Here is a 24,112-nt window from a genome sequence, read left to right on the forward strand (position 1 = left end):
CCCCTGAATGATCATTTATTATTCAATCCAAATTTTTTTAGCTTGATATGATCCTCGGATTATTATATATTCAAAATGAAAACTATATTGTCAGTTGTCAGTCGCAATTTATTTTAAACAGTTAATTATATCTAACAACGTACAAGTAGATTACATGGAAAATTATAAAGAGACAACGATTAACCACTATCTTCCAAGATACGTAATACTATAAGTTAATCAATTCAGAAGTCCTCGATCATACGTTTTTTTTTTTCAATGGCTTTGCACAATTCTATATACCTCCGAGCAACTTGGTCATATTCAGTACCACCGAGATCTTCATATAGTTTTTTTATTGCTTCTTTTTTCTGTATTTCATCTTCTACATCGGAAATCTTACTATCTAAACTGGACCCCAATAATTGGTAAGCTTCTAGTGTCATTGGCGTCTCTTGAAACATTTTCAAACTACAGTTCAATTTAGTGATTTTTCCCTGTAGTTCGAGTACTTGTGCTTTAGCCAGTAAACTTGATGCATTTTTAAGTTGTACATCATTCATATCACTATATTTCAAATTTATCCATTCGCTGAAAATCTTTTTATATTCTAAGATGTCTTTCTCGTACACATCGCATTCTTGTTCAATTTTTTGCTTCCATTGTAACTGATCCATCTCAAAAACCTCGGATATTTTTTGATGCCTGTTCAATTCGTCTGTCTTCTTAAATTCTTCTAAGTTTCCACCCAACACCTTGAACCTGTACACAAAAAATATATCATGTTTGTAATTCCACGATTTTATCGTTTGAATACTAAGATATGAAAAATTATACTGTTTGGATTATAAAATATACCTAGCAGTTCCTATCTTTCTAATTAGGTGTTCAATTTTAAAATCTAGCTCTACCTTGACAGAAATGCCCGAGCCTTCTTGTGTAGGTTACAATTAACTGATTTTTTAATGCTTAGTTTTTCTTCATAGCTTAAATGAATTTTGGATAAGTTTGTGATTCCCAACAAAGTGATCTTTTCATTTATATCATTGGAATTGTTGGGTAAGCGCAGGTACTTTTCAACTTCATGGGCTGCGATTAACTGTCTTAATTTTTTTGCTGTACTTTGTGGCAATGTTTCATCCCTATTGAACGATGCTTCTGTAACACTTTCATACATCAGTTTCCTAATAGCATAATCAGAAATTACATCTTTGCACTTTGCAAGTGCCTTGTTCATTTCCTCCAACTGATGAGTGCGTTTCTTAGTGTTTGTACATCCTATAGGAAATCGCATGGTTGGATTCTTCTGCCCTGAGCATTCCATTGACCAATCTGTTTGACAGCGGGTACTCATTGAATGAGACATCAGCGATATTCCTGATATATCTGTAAATCGTTATTCCACTAGCAATGAAAATAATCGGAAGCCGGTAAGGTTCTCTATACAAAATGTTCTGTATTTGTACGCATAAGCGCTGACTAAAGACGGTTACCCTAATGGGGTTTTGCATATTTTATGGTATTGTATTTTAAATGGCTTTCCCAGGTGAGGAAGCTACTGGATTGCTAATACGGCGTGTCATAGTCCCAGAACCACTCACCCGCAGGGTGCTTGTCACAAACATTGCCCAAGGATAAGCGTCTTCAAAATTTCCGTCAACGGCATAAGTAATAAACTGTTTTCAGTACAACTTCAATAATAAAGAATCGCAGATTTTCTTTAGACCAATTTCAGTTTAGTCTAATATTATAACGACATTCATATCATAAACTCACTTGAACCTTGACTGAAGCCACTGTGATTGGACATGTTGCAGCTGTTCGCAGTTTGCGGTATCCTTAAGAAATTCAATGAAATACTTTTCAGTTCCTGTATTTTCGAAATTTCAGCGGACTTATAGGGTTTTGGCCATTGCACATGCGCAAAGTACATAGATACATTTCACAGACAATTTGTAGCGCGAATCTGCAAAGCTTGGCACAGAGCAGAGAGATACCTGGCAGAGTATGCAACAGTGCACCAGACCAGAAATCAACGATGCTACTAAAGAATGATGATCATGTGATCACCACTAGTCCGAATCCGAAGTCACTTGCAGCTTGTAGTGGTCGCAATAATTAGGGAACGAGAATTATAACGTCATCGGAACCGTTGATAGAAGCGTTCCTAAAACGTCAAACGGTTAAACCCAATAAACAATAGTGTCTTAAAGTTGCCTTTAAGATGTCTGTTTTCAGATAAATTACCGACACGATTTAAAGTCGAGTTCAAGACAACTTAGCTAAAATATCTCGAAAACGTCCGCCAGGAGTAACCATGTATATACATACGTTAACTGAGGTATATAAAGACTGATCACGTATTATCAACCAAGTAACTGACCACACCGGTAAAAGAAGTTCCTATGAGGTTATGAACCTACAACTATCGCGTGCAAAACGTTGGTAACATACAGTCGTCATAATGAAATTGAAAAGTTGAGAAAATCTTGTTCAAGAAAGATCCGTAAGTGGTCGGAGAATGTATGTTACGGCAATGTTCTAAACATTTGATCGCGTTGCGTGTGGCGTACGTAGTGTTTTCACCTATAGTTTTCACCCGATCATTGAGACCATAGAGATGTATGAAACAGAGCGTAAGCAACGGTGTAAGCGTTCTGTGAACGGATTCAAATCGGTTCTCTAAACGTAGCTACCCCCACTCCATGTGACGAGCGATAGAGGGGGGGAGAATTATTATCTTCCGTTCTTCAGAGAACTGATTTAGATTTCTTCCGAGCGCCGTGCAGCATCAGTCGTCCCCGAGCAATCGGAGTGAAATCACGTGCTTTCAGTATCGGTTCGAGATTCAGACCGCGTTGTTGAGGTGGTGTCGCGTTTTTCGATCAGTGTATTTCCACCATACTCATCTGTGAATAATACACGAGGAGCAGCGTGTAACCCGAAGAAAAATCGAGTTACTAAAATAAAAACATCCTGTGAACGTTGAAGGTGAATTTCGTGTCCCGAGTTTTCATTGCTTTGTGTAACTACCGATTTCAGTGATGTCTACTTTTGCCTCTGTGCGTCGAGCGTCCATTTTACTATTTTTTTGGCTGATTTTTGGCAAATGCGCAGTTGCATTGTTAGCAGGTTTATTCAGTCGGTTCAAACAGGCAGCTACAGCACAAAAGTGTATCTAGAATTGAGTGTTATTGTAGTGGGGTTCTTGGAATTATAAGAGATTAGTGAAGTTGTGAATTATGTAAACAGTGCGTCGCTGTGTAAATAAAGCTGAGATGCTACAAGAACTACTGCATGTAAAAGTGTGGGGCAGCCCAGAGCCGAGGTAACAATATTTATTTTAATTATTGAATGATAATTCAAGATGGTACATATGAAGCCGAACTTTTGTTCTTGCATAAGATACAATGAATATGAAACTAGATAACAGTAATAATTAATTTGAAAACTGAACAGCCCATTAGTTACATTAATTCAAGTGTTCTGTTTTGTTTTTTACAGATTTGAGCAGAGACTTCCGAGTAACTTTTCCATTTCTCGGCAACGTTGGTGAGTTTGCACGTATAGGTTACGGGTATTTCCCTGGGATTCCTCTGTCACGTGGCGTGGCGGTAACAATTGTTACACAAATCTTCGATTTCTTAGCTGCATGAATAGGCTCATTCGCGATCGCAACGTGCTTGACTTTCAGTCGAATAATTATTTTTTGCAATTTAATTTATCGTAGCTTACTCAAAGTTAGAAATTTTACACGTTGCTAAAAGTGGAATGAGCATCGCGACAGGTAACCATCGCTTACTCGGCACTCGCGAGATCGAATTGTGTTACCTAACTGATGTAATATTCTACGTTTAAATCTACCGATGATGTCGTTTAAGTGGTGGGTTCACCTGAGGTTTGAACGTATTTAATTATTCACATTAATGTTAAATCGATAAAATTCGAAAGTCTGGCATAACGCAACGTAATCAAATTGCATCTTATATATCATTTTCAATCATTTAACATTCAACAAGTACTGATCAACTGCAGGGTTAGCTCGCTTAGCAAAATGCTAATTGGCATACAGGGTGTTTTTAATCAATTTTACAAAATGTCTATGTACCGATAGCCTGCCAACATTTACTAAAATAATACATACAATATTAGGGTTGGCGGGATACAACCGCTATACTGTATGCTGAATAGGCAGACTATGATACAAAAACATGTTGCTCCCAACAGGTAACCAACGAAAATGTAAGTCAGTGACCACGGCGCAAATGAAGACGAATGATGTGTGTTGGAAAAAATGGAGAATCGTTTAGATCGAATATAGGTAACCGGGTAGGTAGGTGGACGTTTTGGGATCGGTCGCGGGGTTTATGCATGAGTGTGTGAATCTCTCTTTTCCGTTGGGTGGCTTCGTTGGGAAACAGGCAAGGGTAGGAAGGTTGCGATGGACCGTGATGTTACTAACTTTTGTAATCCATAGCGTCAAACGATCACAGAAATTGATTGAATTTTCCATTTCTTGTCACTCTGCAATTATTTCTCAATCGTTATTCAGTTCAATTATTTAGTCATTACCGATCATTATTCCGTTCAATTGAACTCTGTGATCGTCTGAATGGGCAAAACGCATCTCTGGACTATCTATCGCGTTCCGTGGTACGCTAGATGGGGAGAGATGCTGAGCTCGAAGACTTCGCGTCGAAGAGGACCGCCGACCGTCACGCCACACAATAATGCATGCCCTCCTCCAACCTCTCTCCCAATTTCGATTTGTAATCTGAGAAGAACAATCCGCATAGCAATGTATCTAATTCGAAAAGATGCAGTTGTGGATTGGGTTTCTACAGAATTTCTCGGGGCAAGTCCCAGGTAATAGAAATTTTTTGACAGTTTAATCTGTCGCGCCTTATTGCGCGTAGAATAATCAAGAAAATTGGACGCAGCCTCTTGCGCGTAAATTAATAACAGGAATCTGACACATTCTTTTATGCGTCGATTCTGCAAACAGTATATAACAAGTCTCAGATGATAACAGTTTTTGACTGTTTAATCTGTCGCGCCTTATTGCGCGTAGATTAATCACGAGAATTGGATGCAGCCTTTTGCGCGTATATTAATAACGGAAATCGGAAACGTTCTTTTACGCGTCGATTCTGTAAACAGATGATGAAAAATTTGGACAGTTTAATCTGTCGCGCCTTATTGCGCGTAGATTAATCACGAGAATTGGACGCAGCCTTTTGCGCGTAAATTAATAACGGGAATCGGACACGTCGTCTTACGCGTTGATTTTGCAAACAGTATATACAAGAGTTACGCACTTTCGATGTGCTGATCTTTTAGCTCATCGGTCAATTTTTTGACGATTACTGAAGTTTTCAAGTTCGACGGCACCTTCTGTGCGTGGACTTGATATCTTTTAGTTATGAGATAAAGCGCGGTATTCGAAAACCGACGCTCAACGCGCATGTACAAAAATCTCGGTAGTGTATAGTGATAGAGGAGAATCTTGGCGTAAGTATTTATGAAATATATCTGAAATATACAGAAGTACTAGTTTAACTGATCGTATTATTTTCTGTTTCAGGGCAACAAAACCAATTTTTTAACAAATGCACAAGAACTATAGAATGTTTAGTCGGAAAAAATATTCACTTCAATAACTCAAAGTAGAACGAGATGTTGATTCAAAAAATTGAGAATGTTTTTTTCATCAATATAATTAATAATCGAAGCAACGAATATTAAGGTGAATATCATGTTGAACTCGACCCATTTTACTGTCAGTATATGGACTTTTGTGTTTGTGCTAATCATACGCTCGTCTGTTTCAGCTGATAGAACTTTTGCTTGTCTTAGATAATCATTCATTTGTCGGATCTAGCTAATCAAACAGCTAATTAAACGTTTGTCTGATTTACCTAACCAAACATTTTGTCTGTTTCAGCAAATCAACTTTCTGGATATTCCAGCTAATAAAACTTTTTGTATGCTTCAGTTAATCAAACTTTTTGTCTGTTTCAGCTAATCAAACCTTTTGTCTGTTTCAGTTAATCAAACTTCGTCTCTTTCAGATAATCAAACTTTTTGTCTGTTTCAGTTAATAAAACCTTTTGTTTGTTTCAGCTGATCAAACTTTCTGTCTTTCTTTCAGCTAATGAAACTTTTTGTCAGTTTCAGCTGATCAAACTCCTTGCCTGTTCCAGCTAATCAAATATTCTGTGTGTTTCAACTAATTAATTTTTCTTTTTTTCTTAAGTATATTTTTGTCTGTATCGGCATATGTCACTAATTATATTTTCATCTGTTTCAGGTAACAGAGTTTTATTGACTATACTGAAAAATTAACATTTCATTTTTTAGGCTTAGATCTGGTTTAGGTCTGGTTCAGGGTCAGTCATCTTGTTTTCACTGATACATAGATTTAGTGGTGTAGTTCAGAATCATCATGATCACAAAGTATGGTGAAATTTATTCAGCTGTAGTTTTTGGTAATGGTTCTACAGCCTTTTATTGCAACTGTTTTAGTGTCAAGAGTCTTTTTTCCTCGAGTCGCTGATAAGTCATGTTCGGTTTGTATATCACTGCAGAATTATACAGCTCTGTCGTATTTTGGTGGTTGTGCATATTCTACTCCGATTTGTTTCCATTTCTTGAAAGATTTTTGCATCGTCTTCCAATAGGTAAATGCCAACGTCTTGCAGCGATTAGTGCTTTCGATCTTGATTGTGGATTGTTTTGCGTATTCATCAGGTTCTCCATTTTAGTGATTATCTCATACCTCAGAAGAAGAAAACCCGTGCGCGAACATCCAATGTCAATCACCGTTCGCCTATAAGGTAAAAACAATCACCCTTCATAAATAATTAAAACAACCATCTTTCATCCATAATTAAAACAGTCATCTTTCATCGATAATAAATAGTCAGCGGGTTATATGAACTGAAAAATTTCGAATATACTGCGATTATACGCGAGAACAAATTGATTGGGAAAAATAGTTTATCATAATTAACATGTGAAAAAAGTCGTCCGCAATTTTTCGAAGAATGTAAGATCGATCATGCTACGATCTCCGTGGAGTAGGCCTACTGGGGATACCACGTAAAAAAAAAACGCACCGGGTGCTCTACCGCTTGCGGTGGTGTGGAAACGAGCCGAAGTGAACTTATTTTCACTGGCCAAATACTAACATATTGTAGTTTTTCAAATCAATTGTATTCTCTGGGTAATATTATTATTAGGGGTTACCGGAAAAGTGCTGAAATTCCGGATAAAATAATATCGACTTTGTCTGGAATACATATTCTCAAACTCGAAATTCCTAACAATCAACACGGACGCTGCCATAAATGTATAATAAAGTTTACAGATATGAGTAATTATAATCTGGGTCACTTGATAATAAATTTCTGAACAATCTTGTGTTTGGGGGTCAGCGGACAGAGTTTCAATCGAACCAGGTAATATGAGTAGAAGTTGAAAACAGGAACCTTGATCATGTTTAAATTTTTTTACATTACTTTTGTGGTGATGATTGCCTGAGGTTCATCGGGGTTTGTTACAGCATGTACTCAAACATTAGTAACAATCGAGTTTTACCTAATGTCGAACAGAAAATTAACAAGTAGTATTTTTATGTAGAAAGGTCTGAGTTTTCCGCTACTAATAAACTGCATTTTTGACAAACCACGGAAATCTAACGTCAGTTACGAAATTATTTTTATATTTCAGCTGTATCTTCTTTCGGAATGAAGATATGAGCGTTGACTGAAGATACATATTATTACCTTCAATTGAAAAAGGTACGAGTTAAATATTAAACATAGGGACACAAAATTATGTATAATTACATAAGGTACATATAGAAACAACTACATATTTCCATCCTTTGATTAATTTATTCGACCGTGTCTCCCATCCTTTGATTAACTTCTTCGACTATGTTTCCCATCCGTTGCATCTAGAAAAGATTTCTAACTCTGTTAACAGTAAACTAAGTGCATGTTTATCATGCATCTATTTTTTAGATAACATTATTTTTGTCGATCCGATGGAGTTAGATTGACATTGCCGACTTTGGCCCAAATGAATTTGCGTAGTTGAAAAGTATGCGGCATCCATACGGAGTTATATGAAAATTTCAGTTTCTTGTTCGTCATTTCATAGGAATAATAATATTCCACTTTGTATTATCTGGGTACACGTGGCGACCGATGGTAACATCAATTCGTGTCACCTCTACCTACCGACTGCTTACCGCATCGAATTGCGCGTGTAGGGGAGGACGCAGAGGACGCTGCTTGACGATAAATTTATGTCTGCTATTTTCGAATACGAAAAGCTTCATAATGCCAGCAGTCTATGTATCTTCACTCAACGCTTGTATGTTTTTCTCTTTTCGATGAGATTGTAGATGGCGTGTCGGTTAATGACATCAAAATTGACATGTAATTTAACGTAATAATCGACCTTCTATACTCGACTATTTAACCCATGGTATCGTGTTGGAAGTCTTGACATTTGGCGATAACTTATCAGTTGTGTGCGGTGTATAGATTCGTGGTTGTGTGTACGAAATTCGTGAATAATGATGTAAATGCGAGTATAACGGCGAAGATGAGCATCGGGAAGATGGGCTGCCCCGGGGGTGGCCTTTACGTGGTCGAGGGCGAGGTCAGCCTCCTCATGACAGCGATGCGTCGAGGTGCACGATGGTCTTCGCATTCCCATCAGGTTAGACGGGTCACGTCAGCTGATCCACCTTTTGATATGCCTGTATTATCTCGTGGTATAGCCAATTCCACCGTTCAACAATAAATAACTTCATTCAACGTTTAACAGCAGGCAGGCTTGGTAAATGATATTGCATAAACATTTACCAGTCGGCTTTAATGAATTTGCAAATAGTCTCAATTGTGTACTTTTTTTAATTCCTACCTATACTTTTGGAGTAAGCAGGAATTTTTTTTCCTAGTTTCTTCATATCTATGTTACAGACTTATTGAACTGATTGTGCCTGATTTGATCTTATTTATAATCAATGTACAGAACATGTGAAATATTCTCTCAACCTTTAAATGTCTCAACGATTTACTAATTATTAGCAGCTGGATATGGGTTGCGAATAAATTCTTACAATTTGCAATATAATTTTCATTCAGCAACAATATATTCCATAAAAAACTGGCTAATCTTAAGTAACCTCGAAACCTTAGAATTGGCAAGAATTTTTATTCTTTTTACAGAAACTTCATAATGAATTTTTTTCAAGTATTTACAAGCTTCAAATTATTTACTAAGTCTCGAAACAATAAAGTAGCATTTGGTTTACTATAACATTAAGAAAGGTCTGAATTTTTATGTTGTTCAGTGCAATTAAAAAAATACCTTCATGATCTTGTATTACTACGAAATACTGATGTACTTACATTAGAATTGAATAACAGACATCTAAAAGTAGATACAAATATTGCAATTGCTTGATCATATTTGAAGATAATCTCAAATATGACTAGTTACTGTGATTGTAAAAAAAATTTTATTACTTCTTTTATTTCAAAACTTAACAAATTTGATCACAACTGTAGGATGAGGACCAGGATACGCTGATGAAAGGCCTAGCAAGTTTGAAGGAAGCGTTGAATGATGCTGATAATTTAGCCCAGCTTGAACCCAGTGTATTTCTGGCCCCATTTCTTGAAGTCATCAGGTCTGAAGAGACAACCGGCCCAGTTACTAGTCTAGCACTATCAGCAGTTAACAAGATTATATCCTATGGCCTCATTGGTAAGCATGTGCTGTATATATGCATTGTCTATCTCTTTATGGGATATGCGGGTATTGTAATCTGTCATAATCTGAAAAGGTAAATAAGTTATCTCAATTTAACAGATCTAGTAATGTACGGTTTACTTATTTGAATGTTAGATCCTGATCACAACGCAGTAGCTCCTTGCGTTGAATCTGTAGCTGATGCTGTAACTCATGCAAGATTTGTGGGAACGGATGCTTCGGGAGATGGAGTGGTCCTTATGCGTATTCTGCAAGTCCTGCGAGGTCTCGTGCTCTCAGCTGCCGGCAACTTTCTTTCAAATGAAAGTGTTTGTGAAATTATGCTTAGCTGCTTTAGAATATGCTTCGAAACAAGGCTCAGTGGTAATTTTCTTAACTATTCGTAAATCAGGAACTCATTGCATTACCTGTAATCTAACCAAAGACTGTATTGTGGTATTTTAGAGTTGCTTAGGAGAACTGCAGAACACTGTTTGAGAGATATGGTGCAGCATCTCTTCACCAGACTACCGCAATTTGCAGATGATACTAGGGTTCTTTTGAACATGAAAGTTAGTACTCGAATACTGGGTGGTACCATTAGAAATGTTGTACATTTAAATACAGGATCTAAGCATAGAAGCAAGCTACCTTGGCGCCTACAGATAAGCAGCCGAAGTTGCAATTTGCCATCTCACAAACGAAATTGTAATGTCAGGTTGCGTATCTGTAGGTGTCAAGGTGCTTCGTTTCCACGTTTAAGTCCGTTATGGTTCTTAGTTGAAGCTATGGACACAAATTTTCTATTCAACTTGACTAATGAATGTATATTTTATATGCATTTAGAAAATGAGAACCAATGGCATGGAGAATACCCGTACTAAAAATAGAAAGAACAAAATTCACGTCAAACAGAAATCTAAATTATCTCCTGATGATGATGAAAATGAAACACAACTTCTCAGCCCTGTTGAAAGAGTTAGAGCCAGCCATTTATCAACTACACCAATTACACCGTCTAGTAATATTGTCGATATGCAAGGATCGCTGGATCGTGGAACCCCTGACAGGGCTGATGACGAAAAAAGTGAAAACAAAATTAATATAACTGAAATTGAAGCAAAGACAGAAGATTCTGACAAAAATCAAATTAATACGGAAACTAGCACCGATCAGGATAATTCAAAAGATTCCGTCAAAAATGACGAGTCTGCCAAAATCGAAAATAAAGAAGGCCTGGAACCAGTGTTATCAAATGATGCAGAAAAAGAAAGCGAGGATAAAGTTGATGATGCTAAAATTGTACCTGATCAAGATAAATCTTCCGTCGAACAAAATCCAAGTGTTCCTCAGGGTATGTAAAATCAAGTAATGATAATAATTGTTTATCATCCGGTTTGGCTACATGCTTTTCTCAATAGCAAAATCAAATAAATTTTGCTGTTAGACGTGTAATGTTATGTGGAGTAAAAGCAAACAAAATTCAGAATTCTTAGAGTAACAATATCTATTCTAAATTTTAGGGGCTAAGCCACTTGGAGTAAACGAAAAATCTGTAAATTTGGTGCAATCTCCAACTGGCAGTGTGGAGGACTTGTCTATAGATGATAATAGTAATATGAATAAGGAGGTGGGATTGCAAAAAATGAAGGAGGATGCAGAACTGCCGGAAGAATACATTAACACTCAGGGAGTGAGATTTACACCTCTCCAACAGTTGGCACCATACGGAGCGTTATGTATTCGGGAACTCTTTAGATTTCTAGTTTCTCTTTGCAGTCCACTTGACAAACAAAACACTGAAGTAATGATGCACTTAGGGCTCAGTTTGCTGCAGGTAACACTGGAAGTGTCCGCAGATACTCTTGCCAATTTCCCATCACTACTTTCTCTAGTCAAAGATGACTTATGCAGAAATTTGATCTTGGTAATTAAATAATTATTACATTACGTCTTAATTTGATTTGTTCCTTCAAAATTGACGTTGTTTTTTTGTACTCATTATTTGTGCAGTGCCAATTTATGGCTGAACTCTTTTCTCTCCCAATCTAGCTTTTGGGATCTGATAGGCTATCAATCCTTGCAGCAGATCTTCAAGTTTCATTTTTGTTATTTGAATCATTAAGAGAATATCTCAAATTTCAAATGGAGTTTTACCTCACAAAGTTGATGGAACTTGTCAATTCAGATTCAAATAGAATAACGTATGAACAGCGAGAGTTAGCATTGGGTAAGTATTGACTGCTGAATATTTTCATGATTCAAACATACGAAAACAAAACTTTAGCACAAAATTTTTACAATGAATAAAATTATCCATTATTGCAGAAGCCATAGTGAGACTATGGCGGATACCTGGTTTGCCGGCAGAATTATATCTTAATTATGATTGTGGACTATATTCCAAAAATCTTTACGAAGATCTTACAAAGTTATTGTCAAAGGTAAATCAAAATCCAAGTATTTTGGTGACAATTTCTTTATCACTTCCCATAATTTATCATTCGTGAATAACATTATGTTCACAACCGTAGCCTGCATGCTATGTATACGTAATAATAAATCTGCCTGAACTAACTTATAAGTAAATTTAATATAATGTTTCAGAATGCTTCAACAGTGTCAGGTAGTATGCACAGTATACTACTGATATCGTTAGATGCGTTGATAATGTTGATTGACGGAATTGAGTCCAGGTGTAAGGGAGTCGAGGAACAACGAAGAATTTCTCGACATCTGCCGTCACTAAATTTACCTACTAGAGATGAGTTACTTGCAACCAAAGCTAACAAGAGAGTAAGTTCAAATACTGTGAATTACCGTTTATCAGGTCTTATGTACAACTATCAGTTAACATAAATTGTTTATCGCTCTTTTACAGTGGCTAGTCCTTGGAACTGAACAGTTTAATGCCAAACCTAAATCTGGAATCAATGTTCTTAATGAAAAAGGTTTACTTGGGGGTACAACAGGTCATCCAGATCCACAGAAAATTGCTAAACTATTGAGAGAAAATCCGGGTCTAGACAAGAAAGAAATAGGAGATTACATTAGTAGGAGAGATAACAGAGAAGTGCTACAATGCTTTGTAGAGAGCTTTGATTTTCAACAGACGCGCATTGATCAGGCTCTCCGATTCTATTTGGAATCTTTCCGACTCCCTGGAGAAGCACCACTTATCTCACTGCTGCTTGAAAAGTTTGCTGAACACTGGCATGTGAGTAAAATGCGATCTACTCGTTCGTTATTTAATTGCAATTCCAAAATGCAATTATAAAGAAATTTTCAACTGCTTGTGTGTGCATATAGTAGTAAAATAACCGTTGTTTAAAATGTGTAGGTACTTAGTATATCTATCAGAAGTGTTATGGGCAACAACATGGCATATTAATAGTTTAATGTGTTATTATCTTAACATATACCAATGAAATTAGCTTATTAGAAATTACTGAACAAAGGAAGCTGTAGTCTGATGCAGAACAGTGACAATTACTGAAGTTTGACAAGTTTTACATTGCCATTTTTCAGATTAGCAACGGAAAACCATTTGCTTCTGCTGATGCTGCTTTTACGTTGGCCTATGCCATAATCATGTTGAATGTAGACCAACACAATCATAATGCCAAACGACAGGGTAACCCCATGACTGCAGAAGAATTCAAGAAAAATTTGAAAAAGGTTAACGGTGATGCTGATTTTGATCAAGATATGTTAGATGAAATATATACAGCTATTAAGTGAGTGTAATAAAAATTACCTTTAATAATCTGTGAGAGTCTTGTCGTTTAACTAGTTGAAAAGATTGTGATCATTTGAACCATTATATTTTTAGGAGTGAAGAAATAGTCATGCCAGCTGAACAAACTGGATTAGTGAAAGATAACTACTTGTGGAAAGTGTTACTCCGTAGAGGTACTGGGCCCGAGAGTAACTACTTAAAAGTTGGCAAAGGAGGAGAACTTGTTGACAGGGATCTGGCCGTACATGCTTGGGCACCTGTTGTAACTGCTCTATGCAGAGCTTATAAAGAATCGTCGGACAGACCTTTACAGCGCAAAGTTGCTCAAGCATTCCTAAGGTGAGGTCACAGTCTTTCTGCACTTCTCATCGTCGCCAAAACCTTTCTACAATCATTACCATCTCTTGTAATATTCTTATCCACACAGGTGTGCCTCGATCAGTGCCCACTATGGAATGAGTAGTGATTTAGATACATTGGTCGTCAGTCTATGTGAATTCACAGGGTTGGCTACAGGGGGTGAGCCTGAACAGCTGATTCTCCAGTTAGGAGGCAGTGGTCGTAGTCAATTAGCTGCGCGTACTCTTTTTGAGGTAACGCATCGGCATGGAGATGCGTTGAGAGCATCTTGGAGAAATGTCATAGATTGCTTGCAAGCTGTATATAAAGCCAAGCTGCTGCCGAGAATTCTCACGGAAGGTGAAGACTTCCTTGATCTATCGGGGAAAGTATCCCTCATTCGGAAGAACGTCACCCCCAGAGCACCTCCTGCTGAACAAAGCATTTTTTCCAGCCTGTACTCATACATTGCATTAGATGCATCGCGAGGTCCACACCCTGCAGAGGCCACTGCTCGCAAAAGAGCAAAGCAGTGTATAACTGATTGTAGGCTTGAATTGATTATTGCTGAAAGTAAATTTCTACAGGTGAAAAAATTATTGTTTACCTTTAATGTATTTAGATCACTAGGTGGATCAGTCTAATGTGATGTTAACATACGGAAATGATGTGCTTTCAGGTGGAATCACTTCGATCTTTTGTGGGAGCGCTAGTTGCAGCAAATCCTCACGACGAAGATCTTGCAGTTTTTCTTCTCGAAATTCTTCTTAAAATTACGATTCAGAATCGTGATAGAGTAATGCGCATTTGGCCGATTGTTCAAACACACATCGAAGGGTTATTAACCACTGCTGCCCGAGAGAACCATGCGTATCTGCTTGAAAGGGTCGCTGTTGGAATGTTAAGATTAGCAATTAGATTGCTGCGGGGCGAGGAATTGGCTGGTGCCGTTTTACCACCTTTGACACCGCTAACCCACTTACCTTCAGCAACAACTGCTACTTTGGCCAGGCAACTTGCATATGGATTATTCGAACTTTTAAAAACTGGTGCTGCCAACATCCATACCACGGAAGATTGGAAAGTTGTTTTCAGTTTATTAGAATGTGTGGGTGCTGGAGCATTAGCTCCAAAACATACTAATACAGTCTTAGACGATGCACCTAGCAGAACATCCGTTTTGGATCCAAGACCTGTTAGCCCTATACCAGAATGGGTGCTGGTTTCTCCTACTGGCACCGAAGCTCCCTTGCCCGTCACTGCCGATACTATAGTCCTGGATAGAGATCTGCATGATCACGATCCGGCAGCTCTTGTCAAATGTTGTGAAAGTCTTGCATTCTTAGTAAGAGATGTTGCTCACGTTACTCCATTCAACTTTGAACTGTGTGTGCGCTGCGTTAGAACGTTTGCGGAGGCTGTTTTAGTCAGCGCAGGCAAACGACATAAGGCTCAAAGTGTTGAGGAAGAACCACCTGGATATCAACAAACCCCGATTCAATTATTGGATTTGATGCATACTTTGCACACAAGAACTGCTCAAGTATTCCGATGGTGGGCTGAAGAAGGCGGGGCTGCAGAAGGAGTTTCTTTGTGGCCACAGGGATGGCGACCGTTATTGCAAGGTATAGCGAGGCTATGTTGCGATGCCCGTAGATCTGTTCGCACATCGGCTGTAACTTACCTGCAGAGAGCTTTACTCGCTCATGATTTGGCACAGCTGGCTGCAGCAGAATGGTCTCAATGTCTCGAGCATGTTCTATTTCCTTTGCTGGCCCAACTTCTGAGCCCGATAGCACCAAATGACCCAATTGGAGTAGAAGAAACTCGAGTACGAGCAGCAACGCTGCTCTCAAAAGTATTTTTACATCACTTAACTCCTTTGCTGACACTACCTGGATTCCTGCCAATATGGCTTACGGTTTTAGATTTATTGAAAGCTTACATGTATGCTGATAATAGTGAGCTACTTTTCGAAGCCATTCCGGAATCCTTGAAGAATATGTTGCTGGTTATGGCATCTGCTGGCGTTTTGGCCCCAAGCTCAAACCTTTGGACACCTACATGGCGAGCGATAGATACTTTTCTACCTAATTTAAAGGCGGAACTTTTTCCAGAGCCAGCACCTCCTTCACCTGATCATTCTAAACCACAAGTTGTAACTTTACTCGGGCAGCAACAACCTTCCTTTCCAAGTCCAATCGCCCCACAACCTGATACATCTTCCCTGAAGCATTCTTCACACCAATCTGAACCCATAGAAGAAGCTGCAGGTATCTGTCCAACACTTTTAGAGTCAGATAAATTCGTGATTGGTGGTACAAGTCCGACATCAGGAACGTCGGCATCTTGTGTAGCTGAAAGTAAGGAAACTCAACAAGTGATCACTCTTGTAAATCAACCGGCCCCAAGTGTAGCTAGTCCAGTGGCTGTTCAGCCAATGGCTCAGCAGACTTTTGACATCACTCAAATGCCGACTCAACAGAAAAATTTCGAACATCAGCAACAGCACGAGCTTTATTATCAACATTTGTCTCAGCAGCAAGAATACCAACAGTCAAAATCACAGGTGGAATATCTATATTCGTCTTTGCATCAAACTGGACTTGATATTGAGAAGGCTACACAACAGAATAACGAGCAACAGCCTGCAACAGAACAGACTGAAACACAACTTCCTGTACTTCAACCTCTGCAACCACAACAACAATATTTACATTTACACCAACAAAAACAGCAGGTGCAACAGCAACAGCTTCAATATCCTGGGACAGCCAGTCCAGTTCATCAAATGCATCAGGGTTCTCCACCAGTTGTAAGAAATATTTCATTGTTCTTGCTATCCTCAAGTTTATAAAATTTCTGGTACTTAACGCGTTATCAAGATTTCAAAATTTAATCCCGTCCGGTACTCCGAGTGGTGAACGACTGTAAATAATAATTTTGAACTTGTCTAAAAATATTTATTTGATTCCAGATGTCGACCGACGCATCCTCATCAGCCACTGTCTTTAATTCTGCAGCATATTTTTCAGAGGATCCCGCGGCGGATCGTCTTTTCACCGTCACCACGCCGTGACAACTGTACATTTTTTACGTGTATTGTATCATATAATTGTTAATTTTAAGTTTTATCGCATCTTCTATAAAATAAATTTGTAGGTATTCAAAGAAGATGAAAAAAGATTAGACATTTCAGTATCTTTGGCTTGTATATTTGGCACAGCGATATAATAATAACAACATTAATTACACAATAATAATTCTTTGTATATAAAGTTCTCTTTGTCATGGCACTTGGTGAGTAAATAATTATACAGAATATGATTATATAACATATACAACTCAAAATATATATAAATATATATATGTATAAAATATTGATTAATACAAATTTATACAGATTACGTGGCCCGCGGACCGGACCCAGTTTATACAGAACATAGAGATCCGCGGGTTAGACTTTACTTTACCAATCTCACCCCTGATATAAATTTAATAATTTGGTATGAATTTCTGTATGGAATTTTTATTTGTTAATGTTGCAAATGACTTGAAATTTTCCAAGTAGGTAAATACTCGATTGGTTCCTTCTTATTTAATACAAACCAGTCAGTATACGTAAATAGCTTACCGAAGCATCTTGCCTCCTCTTCGGAGTTCCTATGGTTCTCTAATCTTAGCTGGGCTATAAATAGTGCCAGAAATAACAAATATAAGATCAACTGCCCCTTCCCACTATGTTTAATTTAAGCGTAGATTTACAAGTTATAACTAAAAGGGATAGGTAATATGCTGGCACAATAACGTGACTACTTATTTGATGATCATTGAACAAGCAACAGGAAATGTTACAGTGGCTATGAAAAAAAAAGGATTTATAATTTTACACCAGAACTCGTCGGTGTTTAGAATTTATGCCAAAGAGCGCTCGAAATAATATTCTTGTATTAAATTTCATCCTGCTTATGAAACCTTCACGGTTTCAGTTACGTATCCCTTGTAAGTATAGAAATCCATGGCATTATAAGTACACGAACGTTAAGGTACGAATGTGTAAACAAATAGTGCAGTAAGTAATTATTGCACACGTCGGCAATAATATCCTAGTGTCTTGCATTTTTCACAAAGATGTTGCGGGTGCACCTTGCTTTGATCGGAGACGTCGAGACCATCAGGTTTTTCCAGCGGGCGCTGGAAATAAAATATCTTTTTTTATCAGCTCCGCTCATGCTCGGTCTTGGCTTATTCTTGGCTTTTTTTTTCGAAAATTTGGCAATATCAACTGCATATGTTGAACGGCCATGGATTGATAATATTTTCTAACTATGGTTTCAACAGATTTCTTCGTAAAGGTAGAGTCCACAAATGGTGTAGAATTGTCTTCAGGCAAATACAGAATGGTAATTACACTCGAAAATACTTGGGTTCTACTAGGATGTAGCGGTGATCGTGACGATTGAAGGTACGCTAAAATAGGGATTGAAAAATGATTCTCCGAATTTAATTTGGCATTAGCAGTTATTTCAACATTCACGAGTACAATATCTCAATATATTGTATAATTTGAAAAAATGTGAAATCATAACAGGGGGGCGACAGACCGGAAAAACCAGGAATAGAGCGGCAATTATGATGGTCCCCAGGAAAAAATTCAATTTTTTTATAAATGGTTTTCAAACTTCAAATATGCTTCCTTAATTTGGGTAAGCTCGATTTTGCAAATTGTATTGTTCTGTTACCGCCCAAAGAAATACTATGTGTTGTTTAATCCAAATTTATGTATTTTAAGGTGCATAATTTCTGGAGCTTTTGGTCGTAAAAGCAGCTCAACATTCCTGAAGCTTCATGGAAAAAGGCCATGGAATTCTGAATTCTATTTTAGCAGAATTGTCGCCGCCCTGTTCAATCAAGTGATAATCCCTGTTTGCTTCGTGTAGCTAAACAACGACCGATACAGTTACCACCATAGGAGCATGCCTATACCTACGTAAATATGCGCATCTGTGTATTCAAGTAAATCTCAGAATTGAGCTCGATATATAATTAGCTTAGCATTTGCCAGTTTACTCAGTACGAAACTCGTGCTAGAAATCTTTACTGCATATAGAACAATAGTTCAATTATTTATTTTTCTGCTTCGCGCTGTTATACGGAGACCTACGCGTCGAGCTCTAAATAAAGAAAACCGCGACTACAGCCTGCTTCTCGGAAGCATATATCAACTTATATTTAAATTACTCGGAGAGTTGATAAGTCCTGAGAGATCTTCTACTATAACTAACAAATTGATATATTTTTTTTTAATTATTGTTATTATTATTTCAGCCCCCGCATGATCTGTTTTGAAAAATTTTCTAGAGCAGAGTGGCCTAAGAAGGTGTCGGTGAAATTCATTATTTACACAGCGGGAGTCTTCGAGGGTTTTGTGAAAGTACTTAAACGTTTCTGGTAAGTTTACGAATTTGTTCTACAATATTAAACTCTAAAACGAGCCGATTTGTCAAATTTTTTGAATATTCATCTAAATACCAGTCAATATTTCTAAATTAAATGTCAGTCAATGATTCTAACTCGGATGATACTCGTCGGTTTGTAATAGTCAACGCTTCGATTCGGAACAAAGAGTGTGATGAATTATCGTAATTTAATCTCAGCTGTGGACACCTGATAATGAATTGATCAACTATTCGAGATCCAGCTAATGACTTATCATTTATCTATTAATTGATCTAATATTAATTATAAGTTAAATGGGGATGTTTCGAAACTTACATATAGGGAGGGCGAGGGTGAGAGCAGCACGTGAGACGGGGATGTAGCTGCAGATGCCACCCCGAGACTCACCTGCTTGTGTGGATAGACGTTAATGTGACATTTGATGCATTCCTGCCCCATATTGGCCCAACTGTTTCCTGACATCCACTTGCGTTTGCATTTAGGGCATTTGTACTCTCCGAAGCATCTCTTTTTGCCCTGATAAGGCGTCAAGCCCTCGCCCTTGGGCCGTGCCTGTAATAAAAAAAGGTTACGTCAACAACCCGGTCTCTTGGTCAGAAAAAAAAATTTTCAACACGTCTAATGTGTTCATTAACTAGAGCAAGGATGCATCATCAAGTAGTAGCATTTGCGATAGCTGCAGATCATATGATGCCGGGACTTTATCTCACAGGCAGAAAAACAAACGACAAAAAAAACCTTGTATGTTTAAGAATATATATTTGCTCCGGAAAGGATCACAAATTTCATGGATAATCAGCAGGCTTTCCGTATGATCAAATGGTTTCACGTAACTTTTAGAAAGAAAATTGACAGTTGCGTAGATGTATATGAAAATAAGGTCTGGATGAATACTTGGATTGAAGTTTCCAAAAGCTCGTTAACAATTCCGGGTACCAAGTTGCCACCCGGCACTTTTTTACCATTCGTTTGTTCTGATTTACGATTGTATCTATAATTAGTGGTGTTTAAAAATTACTCGTACTCCATCGGACTTAGGAGTGTTTGTACGAAGCTCTATAACATGCCTCTATTAATCCATGCAGTGAAACCTTAAAAGATTAACCCTTGAGCTCAACACTGACCTCAGGCGTCAGCCACTTCAATCCCGCGAGCGTAATACGAGCTTATCTTATATACCTATACAAGGATGTAAGGATACGCTCACACCGAATCTGGACAAGGTGCAGGCTACGTTAGCTACGTTGCAAGAGAGAACGGTATAATTCTTTTGTGTACGATTTATCTTGGTGGCTCAATTGGAACTACTAACGAATATCTGAATGGTTTTCGTTTTTTCTCACTTCCATTGTACTATCGGTCTTTTCAAGAAATTTTCTAACATGTATCTGGAATACGTATGTTTGTTGAACTCAACTTATTATACATACGTATATTGATATATGCAGTAGTGGCAGACTGTAATTTAAAATAATTACGTATCGTACGTGGTTACATAGAATGAAAGCGGTGGGTGCGTGTTACACGGGCACGTGTTTGTGACTATGCAGAGGAAACTCGATTGAAACGCGTGTCGGGGTGTAGTGGGTGAACCAATTGTAGGGTCAACGCTTTACTTGAGACTTTAAGGCTGGCTAGATGTGCGCGGAGCCCCCATCACAGTTAGTCGCGAGATGTTCTCCTCAATTAAGCTGTAATTTGAACGACCAACAATATTACTCCGGAGTACGCGAGTGACGTAATATCGTTTAAACACTGGCATATTCTCAAACGGCATACCATATATCGCGTGATTACTTTACCCACTACTGACCGCTTACTCGTTTACATTTCTACCCGCAATGTAACAAATATATGCATGCTTGAAATCTGGAATGACAGTGAATCATAAATTGTCTGTAATTGCCACTAACTGCACAGCTGTCTTATCTATTTTAAAGAGATGCTCTCTCGGTAATGCATCTGCGGAGGGAGGTCGTGTGGAGAGAAATAAAAAATGAGAAAATTATAATTTGCACAAAAATTGACTTACCTGCGGGCAGTCTTTGATGTAGTGGCCTTTCTTGAAACACAAGTGACACAGATAGGTGGACGGTGGCCTCTTGGTAGGTTTTCGCTCTAAAAGGCCAAGTTCCGTAAAATGTTCAGCTAAATCGCCGATGCTGTCAGCTAAGCTTCCGGGTCCTATCGGCGCTCCAGGACTGACAGCATTTTGGTGTAAATAGGTCTGAGACGCCGCAGTCGGGAAGTTTCCCCATACTGCTGGGAGAAGTTTGTTCTGAAAGCGGAAACAATTTTGCAATCATTCTGCGACGTGACTATGCACATAAACAAGCGTCGAAACGCTACATTTCACGTATTTAAGTGTTTGGAGTTGATCCGCGCGCATTTCGTATTATTATCAAATGTGTGGTCTCAATAATTTATAGATCGAAAGACTTGACCATTATTATGGTGTTTTGCATTGCAAAGGATCTAGCTTTGCGGTTTGCGGAGCGGGAAGATAAATTTAAAATCACAAGTTGAATCATCGTGACCGCTAATGACCAGAAAGTGGAACTTGCTCTATCAAATTGCTAAAAATGGCGTCTAAAACGCGCGTGTCAGCTAGAAGACGGAGATGTAATTATATCTACGTCGTAGAAAGTGATTACAAAGCATAATAATGTCTGCTCGCATTCCTCATGACGTAACGAAAACTCGCTGCATCTAAGGGCTTAGTACTGTAGCACAGAAGGAAACATTATGCGAGAACCGCGGCAGGAATGTTTGCAATTTTGTGATTATATCCGAGCCAAGAATACGAGAGTTTGCCCAATTTATTTCTACCACCTTTATTCGACTCTATATCTGTAACCAAACCGTACCGCAAGGCTATCATACATCTTTCAGCTTCAGCTGCTCTGTCCATAGGCGAGCTTTCGTTTTCGCAATTCAACCACCGCGACTCTCTATTTGTGGTACAACTCTAACAGATGATATGGAGGTGGATGTGGACGTATTTGAAATATGTTGAAAAGGGCTGCTTACGCTCCGCACTGCAGTCTGCTCCGGGGGCTGGGGAGAATTCTGATCGGCAATCGCCAAGTAGACCCAGTTCAAAAGATGCGGTGGATAGTGTGGCTGCTGGGAAGTAACCTGGGACTGGGTACCAATGTTTCCTAGGCCGAGACCAACCCCAACGCTAACGGCATTCGGCTCCTGAAGCTGTGGATGCTGCAAGTGCTGAAGGGGCGGTCGGGGATGGCAGGCCGCCATCGTTCTTTGGCCCTTCAAGGCCGAGGCGATCGGTGCCGGTGATGAAACGAAGTCGGAATTTTGTCCCGGCTGAGGGGCATTTCCTTAGGCTAAGATCGAGCACCACGAGGCCGCGTCGAATCGGCTCTTTGTTCGCGACACACGAAATAAGCACAACACCACTTCCTAGAGAACTCGCACCCGACAGGGGCCGGGAACGGAATGATCGCGCTGCTCTCTGAACACACAGCCTCCGCACTTGGACGGATACGCACACGTGGACGCCATCCACGTCGGGTTGGCTCGTGCGTGCATGAGTGCGTGCCTCTGTATATTCTTACACTAAACGCCGCACGTCGGCCAAGCTTGGGCCGCAAACTACGGTCGGTTCGCGATGAGATACCCCTCTCTGGAATCATCGCCAGGTTCGATTCAATTCCTTATGATCTTTCGGCATTTACGATCATCAGGTGTTCGTGATCAGGTACCAACGACAAATCATGAAGTATAAGGACCCGTGCATGGTCGTTATCTGGATGCATTTCGCAGAGAATGTCTCATCGGAATACGACAATCGTGATAAATTTGGGATAATTGGGACTGATAAAAAAAAAAGAAGGAACAGGATAAAGAGGGACTGCATACGGGTTAAAATCCTCTCACGCTCTAACCGAATGAACGACCATATTATACCCGGGAATTTTTTTGTCACGGGTAGACTGTAGCTTAAAGCTTCAGTATGAGAGCGAGCAAAGATCTCCGCCATGTGGTGCGTCTATTTCAGTGCCTGCTCTCCGACAAGCATACCGTCGCAGATCTTTTGCCCCGTTCAACGGATCTGACGTCGCTTGCACAGACGGAGTTCCCCATTTCCATAGTGCGCGAACCCGACTCATCCTACTGACTCGAAATCAACTCTGTTGCACATCCAGATGTTTTCCTCGTCTGCTTACAGAATCTGGTGGGTCCCAAATGTCAGAACTCCGTAGGATGTTACACTGACTACGCTGGAATTACACATGTGACTCCTACACTGGGAATGTTTGTCCTCGGTCAGGACTACAACTGGAACCGTTTACTCAGTTTTATCATCTGTTGATAGAAACAATAAATTACAGTTAATAGGAATGAAGAGCTACTTACCTATATTTTAAAGTAACTGCTTCAACCATACTGATGCACCAACCATTCAATTGAACTTGATTAATTGTTTACATATTGCGATGCAAACGCAATTTTCAAACGCAATCATTTTTTCTTCCATGTATTTCTCTCGCACTATTATTGCCGTTAATATCACAATTATCGGTGCCACTGTGGTTAAAAGAAATTTTACCATTCGGTTTATCCTACGTTACGTATGCCTGGATGACTAATCGGTTTTTTAAAACTTAGATTTAAAATAAACACAGATTGACTGATTCAATAGGGGCACAAGCCCGAGTATGCGTATCTAGATGTTGGTATAATGCAGATACGTATGTGATGAATATATATCAAAAGAATTTATTTTCACAGCTAGAAGGTCAAGGATATTGGATCGAACGATCGACGGCAAAATCATTTTGCCGGTGTATTCACATCGCA

At 38.8% G+C, this 24,112-nt stretch overlaps 3 protein-coding genes across 7 annotated transcripts; 1 reads left to right on the top strand and 2 right to left on the bottom strand.

The window, feature by feature from the left end:
* Positions 1–90: 90 nt before the first annotated feature.
* Positions 91–2,572, bottom strand: LOC124176488. 2 transcript variants are annotated; one of them, XM_046557862.1, is made up of 5 exons: positions 2,227–2,572; positions 1,919–2,146; positions 1,756–1,816; positions 891–1,365; positions 91–741 (listed from the first exon to the last, which is right to left on the bottom strand). In XM_046557862.1, the coding sequence occupies exons 3-5, from the start codon at positions 1,787–1,789 to the stop codon at positions 225–227; spliced, it is 1,026 nt and encodes a 341-aa protein (XP_046413818.1). In that variant the 5' UTR covers positions 1,790–1,816; positions 1,919–2,146; positions 2,227–2,572; the 3' UTR covers positions 91–224. The 2 variants fall into 2 exon arrangements, with proteins under 2 accessions (XP_046413818.1, XP_046413810.1); XM_046557854.1 differs by having other exon boundaries at positions 1,756–2,146.
* Positions 2,573–8,454: 5,882 nt separating this feature from the next.
* Positions 8,455–17,002, top strand: LOC124176470 (Golgi-specific brefeldin A-resistance guanine nucleotide exchange factor 1). Its single transcript, XM_046557823.1, has 15 exons — positions 8,455–8,712; positions 9,567–9,765; positions 9,907–10,134; positions 10,216–10,322; positions 10,597–11,104; positions 11,274–11,677; positions 11,803–11,980; positions 12,079–12,194; positions 12,358–12,546; positions 12,632–12,967; positions 13,279–13,487; positions 13,583–13,828; positions 13,917–14,415; positions 14,508–16,643; positions 16,806–17,002. The coding sequence occupies exons 1-15, from the start codon at positions 8,596–8,598 to the stop codon at positions 16,905–16,907; spliced, it is 5,574 nt and encodes a 1,857-aa protein (XP_046413779.1). The 5' UTR covers positions 8,455–8,595; the 3' UTR covers positions 16,908–17,002.
* LOC124176499 (zinc finger CCHC domain-containing protein 24-like) lies at positions 16,870–22,772 on the bottom strand. Of its 4 annotated transcripts, none has more exons than XM_046557893.1 (4): positions 22,319–22,770; positions 21,321–21,566; positions 19,676–19,840; positions 16,870–18,022 (listed from the first exon to the last, which is right to left on the bottom strand). In XM_046557893.1, exons 1-4 carry the CDS (start codon positions 22,544–22,546, stop codon positions 17,909–17,911), a joined length of 753 nt encoding a protein of 250 aa, XP_046413849.1. In that variant the 5' UTR covers positions 22,547–22,770; the 3' UTR covers positions 16,870–17,908. The 4 variants fall into 4 exon arrangements, with proteins under 4 accessions (XP_046413849.1, XP_046413832.1, XP_046413858.1 ...); XM_046557876.1 differs by having other exon boundaries at positions 19,604–19,840; XM_046557902.1 differs by lacking the exon at positions 16,870–18,022 and adding an exon at positions 18,031–18,298 and having other exon boundaries at positions 22,319–22,772.
* Between the last annotated feature and the right edge of the window lie 1,340 nt (positions 22,773–24,112).

The sequence above is a fragment of the Neodiprion fabricii genome, chromosome 1 (genome assembly GCF_021155785.1).
Source record: "Neodiprion fabricii isolate iyNeoFabr1 chromosome 1, iyNeoFabr1.1, whole genome shotgun sequence".
Classification (NCBI taxonomy): domain Eukaryota; kingdom Metazoa; phylum Arthropoda; class Insecta; order Hymenoptera; family Diprionidae; genus Neodiprion; species Neodiprion fabricii.